Raw genomic sequence first — 11617 nt, 5'->3', positions numbered from 1 at the left:
CGAAACAGGACGATTTACAACCCCCCAAACCTTTTAGAAAATAGAATCTGCCCGCACTGTTTTAAAATTGTTCATAAAAGTTTGTCGAAAATGAATTTCACTTTATTAAATGTTATGTTCTTTATGATCTTAGAAGTATTTTACTTAGATAATGGTCATCTCTTTTGAAACACGTGACGCATTCATAAAATAACTTCCTCTGTAAGGTTCACACCCAATTGTCAGACATCCCATTTGGCAGGTGACCGAATCATCAGACAGACCAGTCAAGTGTGACCAGTGTATTCTCCTGGTCTAAACTACTAATTACTGTGCTGCTCTCGACTGTGGGCAGAGTAAGCTATTCAAACTCGTTAAGTGATACAGATTAACCAGATTCCTCTACGCTGGGCAAACACTGGTCTATGTAGAATCATATCGTTATCTGGGACTACGGGTTGACGAGCATCTAGATATGTGAAACTGTGAAAGAGTTGTACAATTCTGCCAGCCATGCTTTGTCTTATTCTGTTGGGTGTATGTCTTATGATGTTTTTTATGAAACTGTATGAAAGTCTTGTTGAGCCGGTAATGTTCTATGGCTCTGGTATATGAGGATAAAACGTTAATCTAATCCACAATAGAGCCCGTAATTATTTCTTGGTGTTAGTAACGGTACCTCCATGTATAGCCACTAATGGAGACATGGGACTCTCCTCCCCGTTTGTTACATTACATGCTAATGTTTTTAGACTACCCCAAGATTTAATAACAGTACTTGTAACGCTTTGATGAAGAAAATGGTTACTATGTAAAAGTTCATGGAGTACTAAAGTTGTTAAAATTTCCTGTAATCTTAATATTTATGATGTTATGAATATTATGACTGCTCCAATGTCCCGAAAGAAGAAAATTGCCCATATTAAAAACGTTCTCGTAAACAAAGATGAACTGAGCTGGAGAACAGAGCTTTGGAACGATAAACATCAATGTTTAAAACTACTTTCAACTACTTGTTGCTGGCGTACGCATTTTATATTGATCAAACTGTTATTAAGATCTGTAAAACATAACGAAATACAAATTATTTCATAACATCATATAGTTGTCATAATGAAAATAGTATTAAAGCATTATTGTCACATGCAATAATTATACTGTTCGGTATCATTAGTAAACTTTGCAACCACATATTATGTGAAACATTCTATAAGAGGTGAGGAAATTGAATGAAGCAGTGGTAAAATCTAACCATATATACAAAATTGTATATTTTGGAAATACCAACTATACAAAATTGTATATTTTGGAAATATCAAATATACAAAATTGTATATTTTGTATATATGGGTATTTTTTCTTGTGATTTATCAATAAAGGAAGAAGAACCGGTTAAAAGTTCAAAATGATGTATCAGGACATGTGAAAAAAGCGGGTCAGGATCGAACACTTTATTAAGATGGCTTCATCATTTGGAGAGTGGTGCGGATTTCACAGTCAGCTGATCGATTTGAAACTCGGTGGTTCCAGTTACTAGCTCTGTGACGAGCCTACCCTGGCCTGTACTGTCCAGGTAATCTATGTGAGTGTGTGACGTTAATACCTGAATGGGTGTGCGCCGGTACATGAATGTCTGTGTAGGTAATAAGGAGTCCCGGTCGTCGGACCTCGCAGTCCTTGACTTAGCGAAACCTCTAGACCATGTGAGTTGTAGAGTTACTTAACCCTCATGGTGCCTGGACGTCAGTCCAGCCTACATTCCGCTCAGTGATGACGTCGCTGTTTCCAAAACGTTACATTGTATCAAAATATTTATAACGTCTTTATTTCTTCACACAATGTAACCACATTGTATAACATGCAGCTCGAGTTGATTGTCTTTCCATGAGTATCTAAAGTCACCAAATCCAAAAGATCTATTCACTGCCTAGCCATCGATAAAAGTGCTGGTATTATAAGTTTCCGACTTTTCTACATTAATCATCATATGGAAGCACCCGAATATGGCAAGCAAAGTCAAGTAAGCGCCCTTGTTTGAAATCTAAATGTCCAATAATTCATATCATTGGCAAGTACATATCCTAACAGTGATAGACATATGACATTTATTTTGAAGTACACATTCACTTTTCCGTGAGTTATATTTACCGATAAAAAATCCCGATGAAATTGGGCGTGTTTTTGACGTCAAAACAAAATTGACGAAAGTGGTCGTATGAGGTGTGCGATGTTAAAGCTAAGATGATTGGGGTGATGACGGTTATAATTTTGACTTTGCACACTGAGTGTTTGATATTTAAATTCACGGCTTAAAAAGGGCATTTCCTCGGGACCATATATGGTCCCGTGGCACCAACTGACCATGGCGGCACGAAGCAGCAATACGTTTAGCTATCTATTGTAGCGTTCTTGGCACCCCAAAACACACTTACGACAGTTCGTCTTTACCCGTTTCCTTCGTTGATTTTATCTCTTTATTGTTAAAGCCGCACCCAGTTTGGTCACATGTCATGAACTTTGGTAGATTTGATAATGTCATGATATGCTAATAATACTAACGTACGAAATTTTCATAAAACAATTGAAATATGCGATATTTCATCTGCCTATTACATCAGATTTTCCTATGTGTTTATGGCCCGTGTGATATGTTTATAATAATTTCTAAAATGCTGGCCCACTTTTCCTGCCATATATGATGGTCGAAACCAATGGGCTCACATGTGTATACCGCCAAGCTTCGATAGGCTGGAGAAAAGCTGATAATCAGTTTCTAAATGTGGGCCCACTTTTCTCCCCACAGCGATTACAACAGAAGGGACCACATTTATAAATGGCGAAGCTTCATTATGTTGGCTTAACTGATGACCATTTTCTAAAATATCGACCCACTTTCCGTCAAAAATAGTGATCCAAACAGGTAGCGCACGTTTGTAGGTGGCTCAGTTGGCCAACATTTGTAGTTATAATTCTTTGCATGGATATATATATATAGCAACAACAATTATTCTCGTTTTGCCACATTGATGAGAAATGTCATTAAAAATGAGTTAGTGTGACGTAACCTCTGCGATAAGTATAGATGGAGTTTTGATAGTGTCACCAGGTGACCACTCTGATTGGCTATTCTTTCGTTAAGGCTACCAGAGTTAGTTCCCTTCTCGACCCACCGTTATTAGAAGATTAAGCTGAAGCGCTTGGTTCCAAATTATAATAAGTGATATCTAATCTACAACAAATTCTAAAACACATTAGGTTTATCTACGTTCTACCATTACAACAAGAGCGCTTTGAACACTGTGCTCTCTTGGAACGCGTAATGACACATTGGTTCAAAGGTCCGCTGTCTTAGAACATTCCGAAAAGGGGTCACAGGCAGTTAAAAATGTAACAAATATTTCTAAAGTTTAAGATTAAAATACTCATAGGCTCGACTAGTTCAAAATAATGGTTCCAAACACATAGGTTTTAATCAAAAGTTTCCAAATAACCCTCTGAAGGTAGATGTTTTAATTTCAGTGCAACCTGTGGCATATTTGCACTGTTTGGGCTCAACCCAGTAAATTCTTGGAAGTCATTTTTCACCCAGGGGTTTAAGGTTATAGAAATAGTGAACGAATTTATTTCTCCAACAAATAACGGATTTTAGTTATTTTGAAGTTGTACTAATGTAGAATTATACGTATTACGACTGACGATCTCTCCACCCCGAACTTCGACCTGGCTGAAGTTAAGCTGCAGACGACGACACGAGAGTAACTTCTCATCATTGTGACCGATGAGTATGTTACCCTCATACAGTGTGTGTTTTACTTACTTGTGTGTGTTCTGAAACAGTTTAACCAACCAGAATCAGTATCATGGCTTGAGTTGTTTGTGCAGGTTGATAATGTCATTATGTGCCTAATATGGCAGCTGGGAGTGACTGGGTGTATTTTATATGTTTCAATATACAGTTGTTTATGTGTAAAATAGTATGTGACTCAAGATGACGTTTTTGATACATGTTTGTACTGCCTTAACCTAAATCAGATTGGGTCAACTACTGATTCATGTTCACATTTTAAAGCATGTTTAACGGAAAGCTTCAATCAGCTACTATGTGAACTGAAGGACTTGCTCATAGACAACTTATATGTGCAAGTTGGCGATATGACATTTAGGAAAGTAAATGGGCATCTCCCATTGGCACCAATTGTTCTCTCCTTCTTGCAGATCTTTTTCTCTATGCATATGAATCGGAATTTCTGCTCCGATTGGCAAGATCAAAACGAGAATTTGGCCAAGAAGTTTAGCTTATAATATGCTTCAGGTATATCGATGATCTGATATCGTTCAATAACGGTCGAATAACAAAGTAGCTTCCATCGATATACCCACCTGAACTAGAAATGAAAGACAGCAATTAAACCGCATCATGTGTTTCACAGTAAGATTTATGCAGAAAGATTCAGAGTGGTTTACTATTCCCAACATGACTGAAACACAAGGGATGACTTAATCTTCCAATAGTCATTTTTCCCTTTATGTCGAGCAATATTCAAGTAACTCCAGACTTCGGTGTCTATGTTTTACAACTTTTGAGGTGCAACTGAGCCGCGATTCTCTTTGCATGACGATTTCAAACAGCGTCATACGACTCGAGCTCAAACGTTGTTTGATCAAAGTTACAACTTTCAAGGCCTCAGAAAAGCTTTCAAAAGTTTTTATGGTAGACATGTGGAGGGTATTTACAAATTTGACGCACCAGGTACAAATATTATGTCGGATGCAAGTACCTGATTTGACTTGTACCATATGTTCCCGTGGTTTCTTTTTTCAGGTGAACAATTGACTTGCCCTTGCACGTATTTGTGACGGTGCCATCGATTGAGCAGGATACGCTCACCTTTTCGCGAACACCTGCTATCATCACTACTTGATGAGCACATGCTCATAACATAGTAAGAATATTATAATGATTTCGTACAGAGCTACACCACTTCGGCCTGTACGAAATCGAGGCTGGCCAAGATGAACCAGTGGGTTATTTCATGACCCACGCTAACAGGATGACACACACTTGTTGAAATCGTAACAAGGTGACAGACTGATCCTAGTGTTCGTGGGTTTCAACCACAAGCTTGAGGGTTTGGCCAGGGTACATAGTCCCACATAATGATGGACACCTAGGACTTATTTAGGCATATTCTGACCAGAGTTCAACATGGAAAACCTGTCACTCTGATGAAGGAGTTGTGGGATGACGTTCGTTTTTCAGGTTTATGTACACCTCACGGGATGCAGCTAACGTGATACTAACAGAAACTTACTTTGACTCATTATCGAACGTTCATATATTTATTGTTTCAGTTTTTACTATCTGACAGTTTCATCAGTTTAGGAGGGGTTAGCGACGACGGGGTCTCCAGGGTAGTACTGTGGTTATCCGATATAGTGGCATGTGCCACTGTAGAGGATCTTGAAATCTGGAACTGAAACAAATGTATGGTGTGAATAGTTACCAAAAAACAAACAGTTCACAGTCGTGCTTTCAAATTTGCAAATCATTGTTCATACTTCCCTGAATCTGAAACACATACAACTATATTACTGTCGGTAATCCTTACATATTCCTATATTACTATATTTACATGTGTCATCTGACTGATCCTTTAGAAAGAATGTGACACGGATGCCCCCGTTGTTAAAGACACCGCAATTGGATGTGCGTTAATTATTATTTTCAGACTCCTTTGTTCGAATGCTCAGATGTGATCTTGACCTTGGTTTGTGAGTACAATGCTTGGGTTACATAAATGTCTAAGGCCTATTTGATTGTAGTTTTTACTCCCACTTAAAGCCGACATGGCGTGATAGGAACGAACGGATGTTCAAACACACAAACTTGCTCGCTCGTCGTACTTAGAAAACATTGACGTTGAACACGGGATATGGTTTTATGAACATTGATACATCCGTATGACCTTACAGTTTTCCAACTGTCGAATTAGCCTTTAAATAGCAGATATCCACTTGTCTTATCAGTCTTACCAGTGGAAGCGTTGCATCAAACGTACCTTTAAGTGAAGGGTTGATCTTGACTTTCTCAATGAATGAGTCGATGTATCTGCACAGTTCGCATTCACCCCTGAAGGTTCCATGGTTAGTACAAATTGACATTTGCATCAGGGGACAGAATGTCTGGATGCTACCACCGAGAGGTCACCCATGGCGATGTCAGATGTGTTTACTGCAAACTTCTCACAGTTAGCCTGGATAGGGTATATGAGCACTGTGTCAATCTCTGTTCATAGTTGCTCACAGTTTGGCTCGTTCACTCATTTTTGCAATATTCGTATACACGAAGAAGGAGAAGTAAGAAAATCGTGCAAGTGTATGAAAGAAAAGAGGCTAATTTGTCAACTGTTTGAAATTTCCAAATGGCCAAAAAGGGCCCACACCCTACCTCGCCCTTTATAAGTTTGGCACCTTTCTGATACTCATTCAGTTGCGCTGACTACTAAAGTATGTCTGCACCCTGCATCCGCTATCCTTGGACAATTCAACTTGAAATTTGGAATTATTGAATGCATTCAAATGAATAAAAGCGACAAAACCCCTTTCATAATCACAAGAAATCTCTGACAAAAGCAGATTCAATTGAACGATTCCGACTATATCATGAACATGTGTTTATGAATCGTCATCAAACAGTGATACCAGCATTTTGGAAGACTTACTTCCAAAGGCGTGGGGCAGAAAGTGGCGTGCGACACAATGGAGAGACGGGTGCCGTTCTTGGAAGCAGCACACTGGGCCAGGGTGAAGCGACATTTATTTTCTGTTGAAAAACAATAACCATTGGTTGCAGTTTTGTGAAGTCTTCACATGTTCTGGGTGGGTTTGAGTAGGCAGCGTTTCCTGGGAGAAGTCCCATTCGCTGTCTGGGCTGCGTGTAGAGGGGGCAAGGGCCCTGAGCTGATGGTGAGCCTAATCAGCCTGACTGTGCCAGGATCACCCAAACCCTCTTTGCTGCATTTTTTTTATTTTAATATATACATAAGAAGAAGAAGAAGATATCAGCATGTCCTTTAGACTCGAAAAGTGCAACCTTCTTCATCTGAAACGTGGCAAGGTAGAAGAGGGAGGATCAGTCAGTTTACTTGGAGGAGGAGTTATTGACCATCTTGTGGAAGGTCAGGCCTATACGTACTGAGGGATGCAGATAAGGGACAAACTTCAGAATGCCCATATCAAGGAAAGACTTCGGACAGAGTACAAATGTAGAACATCTGGAATTCAGAGCAACAAATAATTATGCTGTATCCGCCCTTTCCTATTTTTTTGGGGTGTTGTTGATTGGACGAAACAAGAAATTCAGGGTATTGGCACCCTCACACGAAAAATCATGGCCGACAATAGATCCCACCACCCTCGCTCTTCCCTCAATCGCTTAAATTTACCAATCATTATGGAAGGGCGTGGTTTGGTGAACGTTTTGGACTCTTCATGATAGAATTGTTTTCTGCACTTTTGCACACATTTATTTGTCTGATGATCCTCCTGTGAAGCATGTCAAGACTCATGATGAAAACAAGGCATTCAACCGATTTCTAAAACGAGCCAAGGATGTGGGACATAATCTCGATGTCGATGTTGATTTCGTTGATGCTTCTGTACTGCTGGACGGTACAGAAATGAGTGTCAACCAGGTGAAGTGCTGTCATATCGGCCCAGACTGAAGGAGAGGCTATCTGAACGGCCACTGCATCGAGTTTGTGTGCAGTGTGTTGCGAAGTTCAGCAACCCTGCAAACAATGTCAGTCAACAGATTGGGAGGTACCAAACCTAAGGCACCGAGAACAATGGGGAGTCGGACAACTTGGTACTTGGGATGCAAGCGTCACATTTCGAAAGCGAGGTCCGCATATATGCCATGTTATCCCTCATTCTTGTCAAAAACATTAGTGTCAAAAGGGACAGAAAATTCAATAATGTAAATGATTTCATTGGATTTATCAAAAAGGACCAGGTTTAAATGGGCCTATTCCAAAGAATGTTCTATTTATCATTTTCCATGACGAACTCTACATATTCCGGGTCGTAACATTGGTGGACCTTTGTGTCAAAACCACAAGCTTGGCGAAAATGATAGAGCTACACCATCATGTCGCTTAAGATACTGTGTTTGTGCCAAAGCTGGGCAATCACTGACAATGTGTCATTAAATTCATTATATAATCGACATTATAATTATTATTATTTAAGAGGGGTCGGAATCGGAAAAAAAATCAAAATCTTCCAGGCCACCATCAGGAATAATAACAAAAAATTAAACCAGGCAACTCTGCTGTGCGATTACAGATGTCTACACACATACAGCTATTACTTCGTAATTATTTGATATATTTTCACCGAACGATCGAGTCCACTTGAATGTTGTCCGAATAAGGTTACACTGTATACAAAAAATGTTGAACATATGTTTAGTTATTAGTATGCATTTTGATTGGCGCCGGTATATTGCCTTGTGAACGAAACACGATATTACGACACACCAGTTATGCTATAATCAGTGTGTGCCTATTGCATCAGCTACAAATCTCTAGCCGAATTGACAAAACACTGCCAGACACGCAGTATACCCCCGCGAAGATCCGGGTTAGAATTGGTATTTAGCAACCCATGTTTGTTGTTAGAAGCGATTCACAGGATCGGATGGTCAGGCTCGTTGGTTTGGTTGATGCATGTTAGTATCCCAATTGCGTTTATAGATGCTCATGATGTCAATCACTGGATGATCTGATCCAGGCTCGATTATTTTCAGACCGGCGACGTATAGCTGAAAAGTTGCTGAGTGCGACGCTACACAGCAAACAAACAACTAAACTCCAGTTACAAATCTCTCACCGTACACAACACCGTCAGACGCGCAGACAGGGGATTTTTCCTCGTCGCAGATCTGGTCACAAGTGGCGACATGATAGCCGCCGAGGATGTTGCCACAAGGTCCGGCATAAGAGAGGCGGATGTGTGGGAGGCCTAATTGCTCTTTCTTGCAGTTGGTGATGTCCAGCTGACAGGAACTGCCTGAATATCACAAATAATGTATTTGAGTTTCATACCGTATTTACCAATATCTAAGTCACAGCCATATTAGCTGAAAAAAATTATATGAATTCAAATTTGCGGGTGTTATTTAGTATTTAATGGCAGCAAATGTCATTTGTAATGGTCAAATGCACACGCTTATCTGAAAACAGGTAATGTTTATCAACAGTGTAAAATTATGAAACCATCAGTAAATTTCTGTAGCTCTCTTTTGGATGAAGCCGGGATCCGAACTGACGAATATAAGATCATTCCAGGACTGAGGGACACAAATCAGAGCAGAAAATTGCGACGCCGTAGACCGATTGGACAAGCTGTGTCAACGCTAAATATCAATTTGTATGACTATCAAGTAAGAAAGCAGACTATGAAGGGTATGGACATTGAAAAGAGCATTTTAAATCATGATACGCATGTGTTTGTCACATTTATTAAGTACAGATAAACCAGACGAAAAAGTGTGTGGCAAAATAGGAACGTCATGGCAACGTCTGGACTTCTTGGTGTGTTTTTTTTAAAATACAATTTTTACCATTTAATCACAAATGTAAACAAATGCGACGAATCCCTTTCCATAAGAATCATAAGAAATCTAAGCTAATTGTACCATTCCGATTACACCACAACGTTGTTGGTGTGCGCCAAAAGTTCATCGTATCCAACCCGCAAACACATGCAAAGGCACGTCACCCGCACAAAAAAAACGCTGGAACACATGGTTCAAGTCAAAATAAGGAATTACATCTGACAATATGTTGGTCACTGATGAGTCGTATTTTGAAATGTGTTACACATGTCTTCCATAAAAACTTTCGAAAGTCTAAAGACTTGAATGCTGTAACCTTGATCAAACACCTTTAGAGACATTTGAGACTCTTTGAAATCTTCATAGTAATTGCAAATTATGATAAAGTAATACTTACTGTAAGTTTGGCCGTCCGATCCACACACAGGCGAGGATGTGTGACAGGCCAAGTTGCAGGACGTAGGGGCACCAAGTGACACTGAAATTCAAAAGTCAACGCCAGAGAGTATCAGTCTCGGGTATCTGCCGAAACAGATTTCAAAGGGCGTAAAAGCCACAATTGGGATGAAGCTTATATGAATGGGTCACTGAAAGTAAGTGATGACACCAGGTACGGAAGGATAATACATGTACGTAACTGCTGTTTTACTGGCACAGTTGATTGCAATAAATAGAGTCTTGATCTTGATTTCACCTGTTTCACAAAGCGATCGCTGCTTTACGGCTGTCGTAAATCTATATTAAACTATGGATGTTACGACAGTCTCAGATCTGCAATCTCTTTGTGAAACCGGGCCAAAGAGAAAGCTTAAACGACATGAATAAACTGTTCAGATCGATCTGAATGGGATTTACAAACTGCGCCTAAACAGTAGATCAGTGATAGAAACAAATGAACAAAAACACATAAAATTCTACTGAAACTTCTCAGCCTAGTTTCAGGGTGAGTTTAGAAAGACTATATATACAATGTCATCATATTAATTTTTCTTATTCACATCAAAGCATCAGGCAAAAGTACATATTTCCAGAAATCAAGGTACCTGTGACAGAACAAATATGCAAATCAATGTTATACTACCAATTATCCGTAGTATAAACATATATAATGTATGATATACCAATAAGCTTCAAGTTGCTTTTCCTACAGTGCTGAAAGTAAGTGTTTCAAAATATTTTGATGCAGAAAACACGACAGAGAGTGACAGAGAACAAAGTATATTACACTTAAAGAGACAACAGAGAGCATTCGGTTCTAAATTCAATTTACCACAGTTCAAAACACAGGTAACACAGCTCAACTTTGAAATCGCCGTATGATTATATTCCATCTGTAAAATTTGCAGATCCCCTTTGGTCCTTGTACAACAAAACTACGTACGGCCTTCTGATCTAACAACCACGGATACATACCACCAAGAAAGGAAAGACAAACAAGAGCCAACATGTCTGTTGTCCACGAGATCTGTACACAGAACTGGCCTATACGTAATTTTGTCCTATTTCTAGTTTTTCCTTTCTAGGTGACCTCTGTTTTTCTTTCTTGATTTTGTTTTGTCATATGATAAAAGCACACGAGTTAAATGTAGACTAACTTTGGCTAAGTGCCAATGCTTGCAATTTTGGTTCACGTCTCACATCATCTGCTTGTTCAAACTTTATGATGGATAACGATTTACTCGTTAATGATAAGTCTATTTTTACGGGGACAATGTATGTCTTGTATATACTGCTGCGCGGCGTCAGGCAACGAACACATACTTTTATGCAAGTAATTGGGGCGGCGGGTGCTACTGGTAGGGCAGGACATGCTTGCTATTTTCACAAACACCTTGTGTCATCACTGATTTTCAGTGATCCATTCATATAATTTTCACTACTATCATATCTTTTACGCCCAAGGGAATCTGTTTCAGCAGATAATCGAGACTGATTATTCTAGGGGGCACGGGTGGCCCAGTCGTGTAAGGCGCCGCGAGTTGCGTCCCTTGGGCACGCCAGAAACCTATGATTGTTGGT

At 39.5% G+C, this 11617-nt stretch overlaps 1 protein-coding gene across 2 annotated transcripts; it reads right to left on the bottom strand.

Moving 5' to 3' along the window:
- Window positions 1-5196: 5196 nt before the first annotated feature.
- On the bottom strand, window positions 5197-11070 carry LOC124132864 (ovoinhibitor-like). Of its 2 annotated transcripts, XR_007220006.1 has the most exons (6): window positions 11012-11070; window positions 9996-10076; window positions 8872-9051; window positions 6702-6802; window positions 6039-6233; window positions 5197-5453 (listed from the first exon to the last, which is right to left on the bottom strand). XR_007220006.1 is itself a non-coding variant. In XM_048392909.1 (5 exons), the coding sequence occupies exons 1-5, from the start codon at window positions 11043-11045 to the stop codon at window positions 6147-6149; spliced, it is 483 nt and encodes a 160-aa protein (XP_048248866.1). In that variant the 5' UTR covers window positions 11046-11070; the 3' UTR covers window positions 5197-6146. The 2 variants fall into 2 exon arrangements, 1 of the variants encoding a protein (XP_048248866.1); XM_048392909.1 differs by having other exon boundaries at window positions 5197-6233.
- Window positions 11071-11617: the final 547 nt, after the last annotated feature.

Source organism: Haliotis rufescens, unplaced genomic scaffold, assembly GCF_023055435.1.
Source record: "Haliotis rufescens isolate VD_foot unplaced genomic scaffold, xgHalRufe1.0.p SCAF_11, whole genome shotgun sequence".
NCBI lineage: Eukaryota > Metazoa > Mollusca > Gastropoda > Lepetellida > Haliotidae > Haliotis > Haliotis rufescens.
Note: the sequence above shows the minus strand (reverse complement) of the source record. Positions and strands in the feature narration are given on the sequence as shown.

What these genes read in the sequence shown, in the direction of transcription:
- LOC124132864 (XM_048392909.1), bottom strand. Translation starts at nt 11,045, where the DNA reads ATGTTGGCTCTTGTTTGTCTTTCCTTTCTTGGTG. An exon ending in ATCGGACGGCCAAACTTACA is followed by an intron (nt 9,052 to 9,995) that starts GTAAGTATTACT and finishes TGTGATATTCAG; the next exon opens with GCAGTTCCTGTCAGCTGGAC. An exon ending in TCTGCCCCACGCCTTTGGAA is followed by an intron (nt 6,234 to 6,701) that starts GTAAGTCTTCCA and finishes TACCCTATCCAG; the next exon opens with GCTAACTGTGAGAAGTTTGC.